Below are 21,239 nucleotides of genomic sequence, written 5' to 3'. Positions count from 1 at the left end.
GTCAGGGGGTGCCATGGTCAAGAGGCAAGAAATGGGGCGAGCCTAGAATGCAAGGCTGCAGAAAGGAGCTCAGTGTAATGGGGGTGGAAAGCCCAGGGAGACAGTGGGGACCCGCGCTCCAAAATATAAGTTCACCCAGGGTGCTATTTTCCCTAAGGCTAGCCCCAACCCAACCACACTATTCAGTCCAGATGATGTGGTGTGATTTCACACAGCTGTTGCTCTGCTGCTCCTGCCACAGTCATGCTTGGTCACGTCACTACTCATTGAATTTAGAAATGGGATGGCAGAAGAGCATTAAAACTTGCAAGGATTCTAAAGTTTAAGGGAAGGAAGAACTCAAAGTAATAGAGGAAAAGGATCTGTGCAAGGAACAGCACAGGCAATCAATACAGCCAAGCTTAGCAACGCCAGGTACTTCCTGCACCTCTATCTTATGAACATTCAATTTAGAAGTTTTGTCACTGGATTTTCTGCCACTGCAGAGGGAGATTAAATTTGCTCTGAGCCTTTGCACTCCTGTCACAAGTGAGTTCTTAGACCCCATCTGCACTATAGCTGGAACGGCAATGGTATTAGGTGTTGAAAATGGTTGCTGCAAGTAAGATTCTAGAAGGTTTTCCTGACTAGCAAGGACAGACATGTACAGAGACACTGCCTGCTGTAACAGTAGCACTGTTGATAACAGATCCCCAGAAGGCACTGCTCATGCTAGTCAGATGGTGCAGACAGCTATTTACACATAGATATGACTAGTACTATTTCAAAGATAGCATGGACAGGGTCAGAGTTTAAATGCACCATGCACTGTTCAGCATTGGACTCTGCATACACTGGGCAAGTTAGTGCCTATAATTCCATGCCCGGCAGATCCATTGGTAGCAATGGGGAAGCGCTAATACACCTCTACCCAGATATAACACGGCCCGATATATCTGAATTCGTGTTCTAACGCGGTAAAGCAGCACTCGGGGGGGGGGGGGGTGGGGGGGGGGGAGAAGAGGGGCTGCGCACTCCAGTGGATCAAAGCAAGTTCGCTATAACACGGTTTCACCTATAACGTGGTAAGATTTTTTGGCTCCTGAGGACAGTGTTATATTGTGGTAGAGGTGTACCTTCACTACTATACAGTCAGCTATGTTCAGAGCCGGCCTCTTTAGTGGTCAGGATACCAGTGACTTGAGCACGTGTCACTACTGCTAGGGGGTCATTTCCTGAAGTGCAGGAGAGGCCAGGTGTGAAGCAAACAGGATTAAGTTTTCAGATCAGTGGGTTTCTATCCATTACACCAACTGCAGACTGCTGCACAAAGAAAGAGAAAAAGGGTCGTTCTGTGGATCTATTTGCATGCCTTGCTCACCGGGCATGGTTTGGAGCCAGATCTGTACCAGTAATCTGTTCTATATAAGGTTGCAGCATGTCTTCTCCTAGAAGGATTCTACAAAGGCAGAGAAGGCCACACTGTCTAGAATTTCCGTCCTGAGTGCTTTAGAGATTTCACTTCAAAGCCATGCAATGCACAGTGCCAGCTTCTGAAGCTGACACCAAGCCCTAACACATAACTCTGGATAACTTCCTGGCTTTTCAAAAGGAACATTAGTTCTTTCTGAAAGTTGCTCCCCCCCCCAACCCCACCTACACTTTGCAGTGTCAATTAGTACTGAGCTGTCAACAGGGCCAATCCAATGCTGTGACTCAATGAGTTTGCAGGGCTGCTCCATCCACAGCACACAGAATACAGCCATTTGAGCAGGCTGCTCAATAGGCAAGAGACAGTGACTTGGCAACACAGAGTGATCTAAGACACAATGAAAGTCTGCCCAGGGAAACCAGTATGCCAAGTAGCTAGTTACACGTTAAAAGTAGTCCTGTACTTCCACCATAATGAAGTCTTTGCCTACACAAATCTCCATCCAACCCAATGGGCTCATGGGCCAGTAGGAGCTATGGGTTCATCTCTAGAGTTTTAGGGTGGAGGAAAGGCATTGGAAGGGAAGAGAAAGGGCAAAGATTCACAGCTCAAGTTTGAGGATAGTGTAACAATAGCCTCTAACCCAAGCAGTGCAATCCAGCAAGATGAGAACTCTCCACTCCCCTGCCACACGTAGGGCTGATCTCAACAGGGCATTTACTGGTTGCCAGGAGAGGACTGGAATGCCATTAGCTCAGGGGTAGGCAACCTTTCAGAAGTGGTGTGCTGAGTTTTCATTTATTCACTTTAATTTAAGGTTGTGTGCCAGTAATACATTTTAATGTTTTTTAGAAGGTCTCTCTCTAAAAGTCTATATTATATAACTAAACTATTGTTGTATGTCAAGTAAACAAGGTTTTCAAAATGTTTAAGAAGCTTCATTTAAAAGTTAAATTAAAATGCTGATCTTACAGCCCCAGCCTGCTCAGCCCACTGCCAGCCTGGGGTTCTGTTCACCTAGGCTGGCAGTGGGCTGAGCGGGGCATGCAGCTGGGACACCAGCTGGCAAGGGGCCGGCAGCTGGGACCCCAGACCTGGGGGGGTTCAGGCATCAGGGCAGAAGGCTGGGTGTGAGGGGGTGCAGGTCAGACGGCTGGGTGCGAGGAAGGGTAGTTCAGAGGTCAGGGCTGGGGTGCTCGGCTCATGGGGGTGCTCCCAGCCTCCTGGCTTGAGCGGCTCACGGCAGGGGGCTGGAAGGGATATGCCCTGTTCCACTCCCTTCCCCAAGGCCCTGTCCCTACCTCCTCTTTGCCTCCTCTACGGAGCAGCGAGCACACTGCCACTCCTCCTCCTCCCCCTTGCAAGGGCCATCAGCTGATCGGCACAGGGAAGGAGAGGAGGAGGGGCAGGAAAGCAGCACGTTGGTGGAAGAAGCGGGGGGTGGGGTGGGGGGAAGCTTGGCTGCAGCAGGACCAAGCTTCTGCCTCCTGCCCTGCAAGGGAGAGCGGTGGGGCTGAGGGCTGGGATCATGGCAGGCAGCAGCGTGCCACTCAAAAATCGGCTTGCGTGCTGTGTTTGGCATGCGTGCCATAGGTTGCTGACTCCTGCATTAACTAGTCAGCTAGGTGTAGCACTGGGGTGGGCATCTTTGTCTAGGGAGTGTGCTGCAATTTGCATTAGTTACATCCCTCCTGTTCTTCTCTAGCAGGTGTGAAGTACTGCTGTTGCAGTTCTCTAGAGATGTTACCTGTCCAGCTCACATTAAGGTACTGCATCCACTTAAGAGTAAACTCTTCCTCACTTTATTTTTGCAGACTTAAATTTGTGCTGGGAACAAACTTCCTTGTGTTTCTATAAAAGTATGGCAAACTGAACTCTGTTCCCCAGCTTTCTCCTGTAGAACAATCTGTTTTTAATCCAGACCTCAAGCAGAGACAAAACTAGTACATCACCCAGCTGATAAAGCTAAACTCCTTTTCTAATCCTTAGACTTATTCTCTAGAGACTCACAAGGGGGAAATAAAAATGCACCTGATAATTAGTTTTAGATCCTGGCTGGGTCAGAGGCAATTACAGTGACCTGTGGTCCCAGTTACAGAGATGGAGTCAGACACTAAGAGGTGTAGCTTGGCCTAACAAGAGGACCCTTGAGCCTCTGGATACTTGTTTTCTGGGGTATCTGGACAGTTATGCCCATATAGCATTTATACACTTCTTCCTTTGCTGTTACCGAACATTGACATGAAGGTGCAGAGATCTTGTCTCCAGAGCCCGCTCTTCTAACATGAGGTACAGTTGCAGCATTGTGTATAGTGCATTTCTGTTGGCACCTGCCTGTATACTTGGAGCACAACATGGTTTTGCAGCAGAGACCATGCTGTCCAAAGACAGTTAACTGAAAGTGGAAATAACCAACATCAGTAATGATAAAATCTCACGTTAAGGTGGTTAGACAACAGAGATCAGGGATTTTGAAACTGGAGTGGAGTTTCAGCCCAAGCAAAGATAGAGTGGCAATGAACCACTTTAGCTCCCTGCTCCACTCTACCTCCTGCTGGACAGAAGAAGTGCTACAGCAACAGAATACACAGCGCCCTTGCTGAGATTATCTGTCCCAGAGCTGGATTAAGGCAATCCAGACCCTTAGCTACACCATGACATGGGCTCCCTCCTGTGGGGCCAGCCCTGTACCATGGGGCCACTCCCACTTGGAGTATAGGTGGGGGAGGAGGCCCTCCTGCCCTTCTAAAGAGGCAAGGAAAGCAGCATGGGCACCCCCCTTCTCCCCTTCAAGAGCAGCAGGGGTCCCCTTTCACCTCAAGATGCACAGGTGGCATCAAGGGGAAACCCCAGTAACTTGGGCAAGCAGATACTCCCACAGCCATAGTGTGAGTGGGCTGGACCTGCTGCAGTCAGACTCAATCACAGAAATGTCAGGCTGAAAGGGAACTCAAGAGATCATCAAGTCCAGTCCCCAGTGGTCTGTGATGGGATGTTAGATGGGGTGGGATCTGAGTTACTACAGAGAATTCTTTCCTGGGTGCTGGCTGGTGAGTCTTGCCCACATGCTCAGGGTTTAACTGACTGCCATATTTGGCGTCAGGAAGGAATTTTCCTCCAGGGCAGATTGGCAGAGGCCCTGGAGGTTTTTTGCCTTCCTCTGCAGCATGGGGCATGGGTCACTTGCTGGAATATTCTCTGCACCTGGAGGTCTTTAAACCACGATTTGAGGACTTCAATAACTCAGACATAGGTTAGGGGTTTGTTATAGGAGTAGGTGGGTGAGATTCTGTGGCCTGTGTTGTGCAGGAGGTCAGACTAGATGATCATAATTGTCCCTTCTGACAAAGTCTATGAGGGCCAAGTAAACCTAGAGCACCCCTGGCGTGTTCGTCCAACCTGTTCTTAAAAGCCTCCAACGACGGGGGATGCCACAGTCTCCATTGGAAGCCTGTTCTGGTGCTTAACTATTTTATAGCTGGAAAAGATTTCCTAATATAACCCACATCACCTTACTGCAGATTAAGCCATTTACCATTTATCCTACCTGCAAAGGATACAGAACAATTGATCACCATCGTCTTTACAACAGCCCTTAATATATTTGAAGACTTAACAGGTCCACTCTCAGTCGTCTTTTCTCAAGACGAACCATGCAGTTTTGTTAATAAATGGGGCAGCTGCATGAACAGCTAGTATCACATTGCTGGCTCATTCAATCTGTGACCCACTAGAACCCACAGAAGGTTATTTGCAGGGTCCTCTATTAGATTGTGCATTGGTGAGGTTCCCCAGAGCACTGGGGCTTGGAATTAACACCTCATTGAGATGCATGGGGCAGTTCATACCCTTAGAGCTATTGCTTCAGGCTGTCTGAAGACTAGCAATCACCAATGCATTGTTACATTTGAGCTTTGCTTTACAAACATGAGGCCTAGAAATTTACATGAAAGCTGAGATTCACAACTCCAGGCAGGAGAGCTCTAGGCATTGGCCTATAGCACTTCAACCCAGCCCTGCTCTCTTCATGGATGCTGTGGTGATTGACTTCTGTTGAAGCAGGTGCAATTCAGATCTTGTTTTTCTGCAGTTAATCTTACCATTAAACTAGGGAAGAAGGGGCACAGATGACATAGGCAGGATTGTAGTAAGAGACTGAGGTTTCCCTGCACTGCATTAGAGGTTTGTTGTGCTCCGCAGCCACCTCTTAGGGCTTGTCTCCACTTACATTTTATAGCGCTCTAACTTGCTGGCTTGGGGGTATGAAAAATCACCCCCCTGAGCACAGCAAGTCTGAGCGCTTTAAAGCGCTAGTGTAGACAGGCTCCAAGTGGACGTGGATTACCAGCTTGTGCACAACCACACTCGCACTTCAGAGTGCTGCCATGGGAGTGTTTCCAGTGTAGCCATGCCCTTATTTAAATGAAGGGGGAATGCTAACTGCTCAAAAGTCTCAACATCTCACAGTGAGGTTTATTATTATTATTATTATTCTTAAAGTAATCAGGTTCCAACTCACACCTGTTAAAGATGCCAAGCTATTTGGGTTATGTCTAGTTTGTTATCAAACAGTACTATTGATTGTACCATCTCCAATGCCTATTCCTCTGTAGTGTTCATGGCTACACTATAGTAGTGACTAAGCTGTAGCTCTAGAAACTTCTATAGGTCTCACTATTCTCCCATCACAGTCTGTGATGGTCCACTTATGCTGAACAGGAGTACTTGTGGCACCTTAGAGACTAACAAATTTATTAGAGCATAAGTCTCTAAGGTGCCACAAGTACTCCTGTTCTTTTTGCGGATACAGACTAACACGGCTGCTACTCTGACACCTATGCTGATTCACTGGAGATGCTGGATTTAACATGCTCAGCAGTAGCACACTCCCCTTGGGAAGATAAGGGCTTGTGCTATTTGTAAGTACGGCAAGTCAGACTCTACCCAGACCCCTGATGTGAGCACTACCTTGCGATGAAGTCTTTGTTTAGCTCCTCACATGAAGATTTGTTTTATTTGCTGGAACATGGAAGAGTAACGGGGCATGGCAGAGAGCTTAGCTCAGAACAAAGAACAGAAACATGGATTGTTGCAAGGCAGGCAGTCCTCTCCTGAGTGTACTTCACTATGGAAGTCACCATAACAGCCAAGTTTCAGCTCTGGTTCTGCTTATAATGCTTGGTCCAAAGAAAACAACTCAGTTCCGACTCACTGCCAACTGAGTCATTGCGGATTAAACTGGCTGCTGGAATTTTAAGAGTCCAAACGCATATGTCCTAGCTGAATGCATATTTCATGTAGAACAGCGAAACTGAGGTAGCTTAAAAAAAAAAAAAAAACACAACACAACACTGCTGTTTTAGTAGGCAGGACTGCTCCAACTGAGATCAATGGGAGTCTGCCTATGCAAGTACCTAGCAGTGATTAGAACCAGATTTTACAGTACGCCATAGTCCAGCAACGCAGGCCTGCAGCGATATAGCAGGGTTCCTATACTTTTCTCAGGAGAGGTTTGCCTTAGCACTGTTGTCTAGCTCCTAGCTAAATGAGCAGAAAAGACTGGAGACTTGCAACAGAGTTCAGGTGAAGGAGGCAGTCACAGGATCCTTGGGGGTAAGCCTGTCAGTTTGTTGGGTGCTTGCTTGATTAAAGATTACAGTGAGATCTAGTCTGGGGTCTGTGTGCTGAGCCAAGTGGCCTGCCTGGCTAGGCTGAGAGCTCACTAAGGAGGTTCTAGCCTGCTAGTCTTTGATCCCTAGCCCCTTTAGGATCCCTTGACAAGGGGGGTGGGGCTAACTTGGGAGAACAGGCATTTAGGAAGCTAGCGCCTAAGCTACCAGAAACTGCAAACCAGGGAGTTTAGAGACCCAGATACACCTATAAACATTCTAAACAACTCAAAAACCCAAACCCCTGCAAGAGTGAAAAGAAGGTAGGCAAAAGTCCAGCAGCAGAGTGCGGATTCTCTACTTTATTGCACCGAATGCAGCATGTATCATCATCTGCCTTTTGGGCAGGTGGCGTATGTGCACAAATGGCGCAAGGAGCTCATGGCAGTCAGATGGAGCACAAGCGGCTGAGTTGGAGGAGCTAGGAGGGACAGAGGTACATAGATAAGACTTCCAGGGACACAGCATGGTCCCATCCCCACTCTGACAGCCTCTGTGCTGTTGAGGATGAAAAAGTCTTGAGGAAATCAAGCTGGAGCAAAGGGAGACAATCACATACTTGGGGTCCTCCTTCCAGATGTTATCACTCAGGTGAATACCCTAACCACTGGGCTATAGTTACTCATTCACTGGCCCAATTTAAACAGTAAGAGGAACAACTTCAAAATTTAATTCGGCCAGAAAAGTGAGAATGACAATAGCCCTGAGGTTAGGGCATTCACCTGAGAGGTGGCACATCCCTGTTCAAATCCATTCTCAGGCAGAGAGAGGACTTGAACTGGTGGTCTCCTACAACCCAGGTGAGTGCTGTAGCCACTAGGCAAGAGGTTGTCAGCAAAGTCTTCCTCCTGTCTCTCCCCGCCCCCCGCTGTTTTGTGTGGAGGTCAGCAGCCTCTGAGCACACCTACCAATCAGGCCCTACACCAGATTGGAGGAGTCATTAGAGGTGCTTTTGGAACAAACTGATAAACTAAACAGTAATAAGTCACCAGTATCAGATGGCATTCACCCAAGAGTTCTGAAGAAACTCAAATGTGAAATTGCAGAACTGTAGTTTGTAACCTATCATTTAAATCAGCTTTTGTACCAAATGACTGGAGGGTAGCTAATGTGATGCCAATTTTTAAAAAAAGGGCTCCAGAGGTGATCCTGGCAAATATAGGCAGGTAAGCCTGATTTCAGTACTGGGCAAACGGATTAAAACTATAGCAAAGGATAAAACTGTCAGACACAGACAATATTCCCTCTAACTTTTTACATGCATATGCAAAATGAATTTTGTTATGTGCACCAATATGGAGGTGATGTGTTGTGGGGGTGGGGCCAAGGGGTTCAGAATGTAGGAAGGGGCTCATGTCTGGGGCAGAGGGTTGGAGTGCAGGGGGGTGATCGCTCCAGCTGGGGGTGTGGGCTCTAGGGTGGGGCTGAGGAGCCTGGGGTGCAGACTGCTCCAGGGCTATGGTGGGGAGAGGACTCCCCCCAGCCCTCTCCCTGGCCACAGCAGCTGCCTTTCCCTGTCTCTCTGTGGCTGCTGCAGCTCTGGGGCCAGGGGAGAGGTGCCTTTCCCCACTGCATCCTTGAGCACCTGTGTGGCCCTTGATAGGCTGTTGCATGTCCACACAGCTTAGAGGGAACTTAATATACAGATGAACATAATTTGTTGGGGGAAAGAGTCAACATGGTTTTTGTAAAAGGAAATCATGCCTCACCAATCTACTAGAATTCTTTGAGGGGGGTCAACAAGCGGGAACCAGTGGATATAGCGAACTTATATTTTCAGAAAGCCTTTAACAAGGTCCCTCACCAAAGGCTCTTAAGCAAAGTAAGCTGTCATGGGATAAGAGGGAAGGTCCTCTCGTGGATCAGCAATTGGTTAAAAAGATAACATAGGGTAGGAATAATAGTCAGTTTTGCAGATTGGAGAGAGGTAAATAGTGGTGTCCCCCAGTGGTCTGTATTGGAACTAGGACTATTTAATATTCATAAACTATCTTAAAAAAAATGGGTAAACAGTGAGGTGGCAAGATTTGCAGAAGATACAAAACTACTCAAGATAGTTAAGTCCCAAGCAGACCGTGAAGAGCTACAAAAGTATCTTTCAAAACTGGGTGACTGGGCAACAAAAAAGGGCAGATGAAATTCAATGTTGATAAATGCAAAGTAATTCATATTGGAAAACATAAGCCCAACTATACATATAAAATGATGGGGTCTAAATTAGCTGTTACCACTCAAGAAAGATCTTGAAGTCGTTGTGGACAGTTCTCTGAAAACATCCACTCAACGTGCAGCAGCAGTCAAAAAAGCGTCCAGAATTTGGGAATCATTAAGAAAGGGATAGATAAGACAGAAAATATATTGCCTCTATATAAATCCATGGTATGCCTACATCTTGAATACTGTGTGCAGATGTGGTTGCCCCATCTCAAAAAATATATTTGAACTGGAAAAGCTTCAGAAAAGGGTAACAAAAATGATTGGGGTATGGAATGGATTCTGTATGAGGAGAGATTAATAAGACTTGTCTTTTTTCCAAGCTGAAAAGTCCGACGGGATGGGGGGGGGGGGGGGGGGAGAGGAGAAGAGATATGATAGAGGTCTATAAAATCATGACTAGTGTGAAGAAAGTAAGTAAGGAAGTGTTATTTACTCCTTCTCATAACACAAGAATCAGGGATCACTAAATGAAATTAATAGGCAGCAGGTTTAACAAACAAAGGGAAGTATTTTTTTTTTCCACCCACACAACGCACAGTCAACCTGTGGAACTCCTTGCCAGAGGAGGTTGTGAAGGCCAAGACTATAACAGAGTTCAAAAAAGAACCAGATGAATTCATGGAGGTCTATCAATGGCTATTAGCCAGGATGGAATCCCTAGCCTCTGTTTCCCAGAAGCTAGGATTGGGTGACAGGGGATGGATCACTTGATACCTGTTCTGTTCATTCCCTCTGGGGCACTTGGCATTTGCCACTGTCAGAAGACAGGATACTGGGCTAGATGGATCTTTGGTGTGACCCAGTATGGCTGTTTTTATGTACATATGAGCCAGATGCTCCTCCACTTATCTTCCCCTGGTTTATGAATGCTCCGGTGCTCAGGTGGGAGATAAATATCTGGACAGCTAGAGTGAGGCAACAGTACACATGCCCAGTGGCAGAAATACAGGTGCCTAGGGAACATTTACCACCCCAACAACAAAAATACCCCATATAGGCATCATGTGATTTTAGGCAGCAGCCAAGCAATAACTGTGGATTGCAGTGGCATCTAAGAATGGGACTTAGGTGCCTAGTTATGTCTGTGGATCTAGGCCTAAATTGCAGCCTACATAACAGAGATTTGGCAGTCAATACATTAAGGGGACATATCTAGATTACATGCCAGATGCTAAAGGTCACCTAGGTAGGCATGCCATTCTCACTGTAGCATTAGCAGTCACAAGTTTATACAGATCTAGATGCGTGGCCTATATGTTAGCCAGAATTATTCTTCCCCTTCTGGAAGGAAGAGACTATTATACAACTATGGGAAAGATACAATAGGGAGATGATCTTTTGTTCTATCCATGCAGGCAAGAATTTCAGTTCATTCTGCAAGAAGTGCCTGCCTGCAACCAGCATAAAGGTACCAACTACATTAATTTGCCTCACATATGCCTAGAGCAGGACGACAGGAATTATAGTTCTGTCAAGCATTTAACATTAACTGCTATAATTGGGGCCTGCCAGACCTATGCAAATTGGGAATTCATCAGTGGGGAAGATAAGTTTATAAGATGTTCCTATCACCTACAACAGTAAGTGTTGGTAGGAAGAGATAGAAAGGGAGACAGACTGGGTTAAGCCAAACAGGCCTGCTAATATAACAGTCTTTCACTTAAGAGCATGCCCAGTAAACAAGAGGAATATGGGACTGGAAGTCAATGGACCAAAATTGGTACTTTGGAAGTTAGGCCTAATTGATGAACAAAATAAGGTAAGAATGGAATAGCCCATCCATCACCCCCTTTTGGGGGCCCTTAAAAAGATTTTGGGGGCAGGGGCAGCGCAGGGAAGTGATCTTCCATTGCAGTTGCTGCTAAGGGACTTTCATCCTAACACGCAGACCTTGGCATACTAGTGGGTATGCCGGATGTCCTTGCTGGTGCAGTGGTGGCACTCAGCCTGCTCCATGCAAGATCCTGCTCCATCTTCCCTGACCTCATGTGTCCCTTTCCATCTCCCACTATCTTCCTCCTGGCCTGTCTCTGGGATTTTCATATGATCCTGTGATTAACTACACAGCACCAGCATAATGAGATGCTATGGCCCATCCAGCTCTGACCAGCTGGAGAAGGACCCCATGAAGGGAAGGGACTTGACCAAGAAACCAGATAGCATCCCTGAAAGAGGTGAGCCAGGTCCAGAGCAACAGCTGCTGTGGCCAATCTGCCAGCCCAAAGCATCTCGCCATAACTGACTAGTCACCCTGTATCCTAAAATGTATCAACTGTACTCCACCCCCACCCCCTTTTGTCATCCTATCTTCTGCCCTGTTGGCCTGTTTTGTTAAGAGCAAGAAAGACTCATTCTTGACTCAAATAACTAGAACAAATCTTTTCTTCCTCATCAAAAAGGGATGGCTGACAAAATAAGAGGTCATACCCTCTGAAAAAGGGACTTAAATAAATATTAAAAGAAAGTGGTGTATTTGGAGTACAGAGGCCTCTGCTTGCTTAGTACCATGACAAACCACTAGAAAAAACTCATGCCAAAGATTGGAAACTTAGTGATTGGGATATACACAACAGAATCAACATAAAGCACTAAATTTAGTGATTCTTCTCCCCCCACCCCATTACATGTGTTTTGCATACATATTAAAATGTTGTATGGTGACAGTGTCACATTAACTTCTTCGACTCTCTGGGCCCATTTACTGAATCAAAAATAATACAATAGCACTCACATGGAGCATTTGACCAAGGCAGAAGAGGATGTATGGGTCAGTAACAGCTAGAGTTTCACATCCCCTTTCTCAAGAACTGTTTCTCTATCGTCCTTTTATCTCAGATAGTGGTACATATTTAAGGCCAGATACCTACTAGACAGATATGAAAATTTAAGCAGACTACAAGCAAAAAGAAAGGGCAAGACCCTAGTGACAATCTTAGCTCCTTCTGGCTCTTGTCTGTCTTGTCAGATTCAGTAGGCTGCTGGGAAAAGCTACCAACAGCAGTAGAAACTCCTGGTCTGCAGACAGCTCAGAAGTCACCAATGCATTAGTCAATCACAAGCGAAGCACTCTTGTCAGAGTCAAATGACAGACTTAAGAAATTGTTCAGAATTGGCTAGCTTGGCTTCCGTACCCTTCCCTCCCACAACTCACTAGGGTAAGTCTTCTACTGTCATTGGCAAGTGGCTTTTTCAATTCCTGCTTTGTGATCCTCCCCAAGCATTGCTTGTTGACATATATGTCTCAGCCAGGAGGACAAAGACCTATAATGGCTAGAATACTAGGAAGTATTAGCCTTATGAAACTGCTGCAGGATATCAATGCAAGAGTTTAGTAAGATCCAAGAGAATCATCCATTTTTCTAAACAGGGATCTTACCAGCAGTTACACTAGATAGGAAAACCATGGGGTTTTTGTCAGCCCATATATAGTTTGAGGTACAAGGTGGTATTCAGGTGAGTCCAGGAAGGAAGTTTCCATCAACAAAATATTGTATTTATGTAGATTTTGGAGGCTGGCTGAGCTCTCCTCCAAAGCATCTGGCAATGGCTGCTGTTGATAAAGGATACCCCAACTATATTGATCATTGCTCTGTTCTGGCAATTCCAATGTGGCTGTACATTCTGTTAACAGTCTCTTTACTATGGGACTCCAGCTTATGTGCCTACACAGCAAGTCTAAGAGCTACTTATCACTGCTGGAATTCCCACCACTTAATAGGCAGGGGCAGGAGCAACAGATACAGATCTAGTCAGCTAAAGAGGGCATGAGTTAAACAAAAACCAAGGACTTTCCTCTACCTATCTAGGGATTCAGGCACACAAGGTGGAGAAGGGGTCAAGGAAAGGCAGTGTCCAGACAGGACTATTAACAACATGTTTATCCAGATTACCAAGTCACTGATTAATTGCTGAATGGCCAGGCCACTTCTGGTCCCTCATCTCGCCATGTCATTGCATTAATTAAACAAGGGTTCTCTTTTAGCTCCTAGCAGTTTCTACTCATTTATGACCTGAAGGGCTTAAAGTGCACATCTATTTAGCAGGAAAGAGGTGCAGACAGCAGTTTCATACTGCATCTTTTAGTAAAAAGGGCAGCAGACCAGCGTCATTCAAGAATGATCCCAATGAACTGCACAGCAGAAGGAGCTGTAGCACCACTGTCTAGCATTTGGGGAGCATCTCTACATTGAGCCCTCACTACTGTTTGTTTGCCCAGTATTATCTGCAAAGACTGCTGCCCCAAGCACACACAGAACTCCAATTTGTTTCCATTAGCTAATATGTGGACAGGACAGCCATCTTTCAGGCAAGTGAAAAAATGTAAGACACTGCATGAATCTTCAAAGCTTTGCTCAATATGGCAGAGTGAGCCAGAGAGTTTTGTTCCAGATAGTCCCTTCCAGCCATCATGATGCCTAGTAGAGGAGGAGCTAAAACTCCACAAGCAAGCAGAGAATGAGCTTTAGAAATGAATTAGGACATTCATTTTGCTGCAAGCTGGGGGTTATCATTCTAAAATTTCCTTAATACAGAGCTGGACTTTTTTTTTTTTTTTTTTAAGCAAAAGACATCCAGGCTTTGTCTACACTAGTTCTGCTTTCTAAAAATGTTTAGCTGTTGCCAACATTGTTTAGCTTCTGCCTGCATTACCAACACTAGAAACAATGCATGTTGGTTGCTGCCAGCTTTTGATACCAAGTTGATTAGACATGTTCTACACAAGTTTATACAGTGCTAGAGGCAGCCATGCCAGCAACCCATCATTCTATTTGAATGAGGTTCTTATACCACCCTTGCCACCACAGTACCAAGCACCTTCCAGAAGTATACTACACTAGAAGCACTATGTGCCACTGTAGTGTGTTAGGTGAAAACACTCTATGCAGACAGGCAAGAGAGCTCTTCTGTTGGCATAATAAGTCCACCTCCATGAGAGGCGGTAGCTATGTTGGTGGGAGAAGCTCTCCCATCAACATAATGCTGTCTACACTGGTGCTTAGGTCAGTGTAACTTACATCACTCAGGGGAGTTGCTTATTTGCAGAAGTGGTAGTGTTGCCTTTGCCTCAGTGACATGACTCACTTCCATCACACGTTCGTCATTCTCTCATCCTTTCCCCAGGTTGGGGCTCAACACTGCTAATGCTGACCCGTGTTTAGCAACAATGGGAAATGTAGCAGGATAGACAAGGCCCAAATGTGAAGACTAAAAGGTACATCGACACTTAAAATGTTACAGCAATACCGCTATAGCACTTTGGTATAGATGCTTTCTATAGCGACAGGAGGGGCTCGCCTGTTGCTGTAGTTAATCCACTTCTGAGAGGTGGCAGCTGGGCTGACAGAAGAATTCTTTCACCAACCTAGCACTGTCTATACTGAGGCTTAGAGTCGCATAGCTGTGGGTATCAGGGGTATCACACCCCTGAGATAGGCAATTATGCCTAATAAATTTTTGGTGTGGACCAGCCCTTCAGCTGCTCATGAGAAACAAGAGATCCAAGTGCAAGGCCTTTGGGAAGCTCCTCCTGACACCATCTTTCATATCAGTCTTCAGCTAACTGGCATCAAATCTAATGTACCTACCCCCTCTAGCTGCTGAAGGAAAAATGCAGCTGTTTTTCTTCTCCCTCTCCAGAGCCACCTTACTGCTGTGGTGGAGAGGATCTGCTATTCTACCCCTAAAGAGTATCCTAGTACCTGCCTCTGCTGCTCAGAACTTCTGCCTCAAGTAGTAGTATAAGAACATTTGTATAGTAATTCCTCACTTAAAGTCGTCCCTGGTAATGTTGTTACGTTGCTGATCAATTAGAGAACGTGCTCGTTTAAAGTTGCGCAATGCTCCCTCATTTGGCAACCACCTGCTTTGTCCATTGCTTGCAGCAAGAGCAGCCATTGGAGCTAGCTAGTGGGGGCTTGGAACCAGGATGGACCGGCAGCCCCCCTTTCAGCTCCCTGTTCCCCTAAGTTCCCTGTGCTGCAGCCACCCAGCAGGCTATCAATTGCCAGCAGTTCGGCTGTCCCTCCCCCCACTTGCCATATGCTGCTCCTGCCCTCTGCCTTGGAGCTGCTCCCTGGAGCCTCCTGCTTGCTGTGAGGGGGGCTAATGTCAGGGTGTCTCCCTCCCCCCTGCTCCCCGCTTACCCCCATCTCCATAGAGCGGGGGGGGGGGGGGGAGAACAACAGGGCTCAGGATGGAGGGAGCTTGCAGGCAACAGCTGTGTCTGAACTTGCTGATTTACTTAAAAAGGCAATGTACTTAGAGAGTGGGGCCAGCATACTTAAAAGGGAAATGCACGTCTCTCTTGCACACGGTGAGTGTCTGTCTCTCTCTACAGAGCAGCAGGAATGGAGGGAGGGGTGACAGCATGGCAGAGTGTGAGGCTACATTAACAACAATGGGTAAACCATTGAGGGCTCAGCTGAGTGCTAATTCATCATTTAGCAGTAAGGCATTCCCTGGGAAATATCCCTCCCTCTGATTTCGCCACCTCAACCAAGCTACATAATCATCATCATTGTGTACCAGTATTAAATTAATTGTTTAAAACTTCTGTGCATGTATATAATATAGTCTTGTCTGTGGAAAAAAGTTTCCCTGGAACCTAACCCCCTCCCCCATTTACATTAATTCTTATGGGGAAATTGGATTTGCTTAAAATCATTTCACTTAAAGTCACATTTCTCAGGAACAGAACTACAAGGTTAAGCAAGGAGTTACTGTACTGGGACCCACAGATTACCCCATTAGCTCAGAACAAGACCAGTTTTGTCGATTTCAAACTGCTGCTTGGCAAAGCTATGAGCAGCAGAGGCATGGCACTGACACTGGTCTACTAGCAATCTCAGGTCACATTTGGAAGCATCTTCACAGCCATAAAGCTGACATCTCCAGGTTTTAAGAGACCCTGTTTCTGCAGAAGTTGACAGATCAGCACCAATACACACTAGGAAAAGCTTCCCACTCACCACTGGGTTACTTCAGCAATGTCCTGACCAAGCCATTTTCTTATGCCTGCAACCTACAGATTCTACTCCATTCCAGAAGAGTTTCTATTTTAAACCTTCCTGTGTAACTAGTAGGTTTGTGTAACTGCAATCTTTCCCATGAAGCAAACACCACCATCCCTAAATTTCATGTGTTCATTTTCAAATATAGCACCAATGATGTTTTGCTACAAATAGTTCTTTTATTACAGAGATAGAGACGAGATTCCCAGGGTTAAGATTTCACAGGTTAGCTTTTTTACTTTGAGTCCTTTTTCAAACAATTTCTTCCAGAAAATCATGTACACTGTACATTTACTCCCTGAGGACTTACTACTCTTGCTTGCAAAGCTGGATTTTGAGAGCTATGTTGTCTGTAACAAGATACGTTTTGCTATAATCACCAATTAGTGTTATATTTGACTAAGAAATGACAATGTCAAGCCTTCTGTTACATGTTAAGGGATACAGCTTTTATATTTGTTTTTCCTAGTCAAAGAGTAGTTAACTAGAGGATTTGAGAAGTTGGTCTTGTGCCCTTTGCTTCTTTGAGGGGAAAAAGGCAAGCTAGGTTTTCCTTAGGAATATCAACTTTGGCCTTCTCTGTTGGAAAACTTGCTGGGTTTCTTCATGAACATATGTTGTTAGCTCACAAACTGATTGGGCATGTGGGTCTAGAAATTTTAAGACTCCATTTCTCCCAAGTGTTGGTTCATTGAACTTTGACCTGTTAGCAAAAGAACGCTGAAATAGTGATTTTAAAACCTTTTTCTTGGTTGTTCAACTTTCATTCTTGGCCATTATGTTGTTAAACTAGTTCCAGGCTAGATGGGACCAGATTTTCAAGTGCAAGATGCTTTCAGAAACTTTTGCTTCTCAAGTGTATAAAGGAGAACAACAACAACGGGAGGCCACAAGCCTAATATCCTCTACTACTGCATCTTTAACCAGCTTCAAAGGTGACATTTTCTGTTAAGGCAAAGAATCAGAAATAAATTAAGGTAACACTTCCACACAAAAGTGAGAAGGTCTTAGTGCACTCAGAGACCCCTCTCCCTTTCACCCTACACCCACATCCTATTCTGGAAATGCACAGTTTTAAGTCTGGCCAGGAGATTCCTGACTTTGATGGGCAATTAAAGTGGCAGCATCTCCCCATCCTTATGTGGGACAGGACTCTCTGGGACAGTCTAGGCCAGGGGCTCTCAAAATCTCTTTGAGTCTCCCACACATGGTATAAAGATTCCACAGCCCAGCTGTGCCACAACAACTGGATTTCTGCATATAAAAGCCAGGGCTGGCATTAGGGGATAGCAAGCAGGACAACTGCCTGCCCCTGCAAAGCTACATTGTTTGGGCCCCGGCTTTCTGCCCTGGGCCCCATTGAGTCTAATGTTGGCCCTGCTTAACTATCCACAGGTATATCACATGTTTCCCTCGATCACTTTTCACACAGCCCTAGAATGATTAGCTGCACGTTCACATCAGCACATGTTCATAAAACCCCAACAGGTCTTTTTTAAAGGCAGCCTACTTTACAATAGAGTGACATTGTTCACTCAAGCACTACCCTCCCTAGGAAACTCCCTCTGCCACCCTCTCCCCACCAAGTTGGGTTGAAAACAGTTCACTGCTTATACAAGTGCAACAAAACTCACCACATCACAAAGCCTGATGAAACATGCCAGCAACATACGTTTCCTTAATGTAACCATACCCAGACTGGAAAACTAATTTAGCTATTGTTAGCAATGCCATGCCATATGGTTTTGGCCAAAAATTCTTAAGCAGCTAGTTACAGAATGACTCCCTCCAAGGTTCCACCCCCCATGTCCTAGGGTATTTCTACATTAACTGCCAGATCAGCGGGCAGCGATCGATCCAGCAAGGGTCAATTTATCACATCTAATCTAGACATGATAAATTGATTCCCAGTCGCGCTATCGTCAACTCCTGTACTCCACTATCGGGAGAGGCACAGACGAAGTTGACAGGGGAGCAGCAGCAGTTGACTCACCGTGGTGTCTTCACCGCGGTAAGTTGACCTAAGTATGTCGACTTCAGCTACGTTATTCACATAGCTGAAGTTGCTTAATTTAGATTGATCTCCCCCCAATGTAGACCAGGCCCTAGTGATGTTTAGATTTCTTTGACTACAGGTATTAAGAATTAGGGCTTTGTTATGTAGGATATTATAACCAAAAAAAAAGTAAAGATTTCTCCTAGTCCACGACTAGGGCTCCTATGGTAATAGATTTGTATTAAGTGATTTCTAAGCAGCTGATCTAATGTAGATTAAGATCAAGACAGCAACTCAGCGAAGTGACTGGTCTGTAACATTTTAGTTTTTATCTACCCACAGATATTCCAGTGGAGGCCAACATTATAAGCAATCACTGGATTTGCATTTTCAGATCTCTTGGCAACCCAATCTTCACACCCCTTTAAAAGGCCAGTTATTATTCTTACTTTACAAAGGAAGGAGCACAGAGCAGATAAGTAATATGCCCAGGGGCATACATGAAGTCAGTGGTACTCTAGCAATTAGGTAGCGTCCCTCCCCGCCTGCTCCTGCCTTACTCCGCATTTCGACCAAGGGATAGGCGAGGATGTCACTGGAGACCCTGCCACCCGAAAGCCCAGCCCTGCGATCAAGGGCTAGTCAAGAGTTACAGTCACTCCCCAGCCAGGAGCTCCAGACCCCGCTCCAGCTCGCGAGAGGAAAGACCGACCCGGCTTCCATCAGCGCCACTGAGAACCGGGGCCCAGCGGTGTCCCGAGCGCCTCCCTTGGGGCCCCCGGGCTCCACCAGCCCCTCACGGCAGAGCTCAGCAGCGGCTCTGACAGACGGGAGCTCGCGGCTTTCCGGCGCGACACGGGGGCAGCGGCGCAGCAACGCTCGGGAGCCCCAGGGCCCGGGCGGACTCACGGCGCCGGTGAAGATGTCCTCGCCCTCGGTGTCGCTGTCCGCATCCCCTTCGGCCCTAGGGAAGGGCGGGGGCAACCGCTCCGCAGAGGGGCTGGAGCTGCAGGCGCCGCCCGACGCCATGTCCCTGCGCTCGCGGAAGCTGCTTCCGCCTCCCAGATGCCTACTGGGGCGGAAACGCCAACGACAGCTTTATGAGGAGAGAGCGGCGCCGTGAGCGAGGGCGGGGCCTGGCCCTGCGGACAAGGGGGAGGAGCCATGTCGGGGGGGGGCGGGGCGGAGCGGGTGAGGGGATGCCCTTGGTGGGGGGAGCCAAACGGGGGGCGAGCCCGCCAGAATACACAGAGGAAAGAGCCGGGAGAGGGCGCGGGACTTCGGGAGGGGCGGGGCTGGCTGCCATGGGTGGAGCCAGAATAGGGGTGGGGCTGTGCCATGTCTAGGTGGTCCTGCTGGTCGCGTGCCGTGCTTGTGCGCTCTGCAAACTGTTCCGCGAGATGGGCTCGGTGTCATGGCGCAGGGCCCGCGATCGCCCTCTCAGAGTTGGTAAGACAACTCCCACCTGTTCATGCTCTCTGTATGTGTGTATATATATCTCCTCAATATATGTTCCATTCTATATGCATCCGAAGAAGTGGGCTGTAGTCCACGAAAGCTTATGCTCTAATAAATTTGTTAGTCTCTAAGGTGCCACAAGTACTCCTGTTCTTTTTTCAGAGAAGGGAGGGGATCATGCCAAAAAGCCCTGCCTGATTGGCTGCCTTTTCCCCCTTCCCCGCCTCCTCAGCAAGGGCAGCCAATGAGAGATGCTGACTGTAGGCAGAGGGTTCTGCCACTCAGCTTGGGAAAAGACAGCCAATAGAATCAAAGAATATCAGGGTTGGCAGGGACCTCAGGAGGTAGGGTGACCAGACAGCAAATGTGAAAAATCAGGACTGGGTGGGGGTAATAGGAGCCTATATAAGAAAAAGACCCAAAAATCCAGACTGTCCCTATAAAATCGGAACAGCTGGTCACCCTATCAGGAGGTCATCTAGTCCAACCCCCTGCTCAAAGCAGGATATAATCCCAACTAAATCATCCCAGCCAGGGCTTTGTCAAGCCTGACCTTAAAAACCTCTAAGGAAGGAGATTCCACCACCTCCCTAGGTAACCCATTCCAGTGCTTCACCACTCTCCTAGTGAAAAAGTTTTTCCTAATATCCAATCTAAACCTCCCTCACTGCAACTTGAGACCATTACTCCTTGTTCTGTCATCTGCTACCACTGAGAACAGTCTAGATCCATCCTCTTTGGAACCCCCTTTCAGGTAGTTGAAAGCAGCTATCAAATCCCCCTCATTCTTCTCTTCTGGAGACTAAACAATCCCAGTTCCCTCAGCCTCTCCTCATAAGTCATGTGCTCCAGCCCCCTAATCATTTTTGTTGCCCTCCACTGGACTCTTTCCAATTTTTCCACATCCTTCTTGTAGTTTGGGGCCCAAAACAGGACACAGTACTCCAGGTGAGGCCTCATCAATGTCGAATAGAGGGGAACGATCACGTCCCTCGATCTGCTGGCAATGCCCCTACTTATACAGCCCAAAATGCCATTAGCCTTCTTGGCATGAAGGGCACACTCTTGACTCACATCCAGCTTCTCGTCCACAGGTGGGGAGAGGGAAACGGCCTCAAGGCCCATACCATTCCCACAGGAGGGGATGGGGAGCAGAAAGAGCCTCCCCCTTCGTGGGAAGGTGTGTTAGCCCAGCCTGCTGGCTCCCTCCTACCCCCGCACCCCGCGAGCCCAGAACCAAGGGGGGCAGGGTGGGGCAAGGCTTGTCGTTAGTGTATATGTCAGTGCATGGCTGAGAGCACTGGGATTTCCCTGAGGGCAGAGCACCTGCATTTCCTTCTCCAGTGAAGCACTGGAGTCCAGTCTTTTCCATGCCCTTCTGTAGGTTCAGGCAGGGCACCAAACCGCACGGCTCCACGCATTGCCATTGGCCATGTGGCAGTGGTCTATGCGGCACACTGGCAGGGCTGCTGGGTATC

At 47.0% G+C, this 21,239-nt stretch overlaps 1 protein-coding gene across 1 annotated transcript in view; it reads right to left on the bottom strand.

The window, feature by feature from the left end:
- Nucleotides 1–19,393, bottom strand: part of SNX1 (sorting nexin 1) — a 40,164-nt gene extending 20,771 nt beyond the window's left edge. The window contains exon 1 of the mRNA XM_034783535.1: nucleotides 19,213–19,393. Coding sequence (XP_034639426.1) covers nucleotides 19,213–19,332 — 120 coding nt within the window. The 5' untranslated portion in view covers nucleotides 19,333–19,393. The remainder of the gene's footprint in view (nucleotides 1–19,212) is intronic.
- Between the last annotated feature and the right edge of the window lie 1,846 nt (nucleotides 19,394–21,239).

This window comes from Trachemys scripta, chromosome 10 (genome assembly GCF_013100865.1).
Source record: "Trachemys scripta elegans isolate TJP31775 chromosome 10, CAS_Tse_1.0, whole genome shotgun sequence".
Classification (NCBI taxonomy): Eukaryota; Metazoa; Chordata; order Testudines; family Emydidae; genus Trachemys; species Trachemys scripta.
The sequence above is the reverse complement of the archived record's forward strand: the minus strand, read 5'-3'. Positions and strand labels throughout refer to the sequence as shown.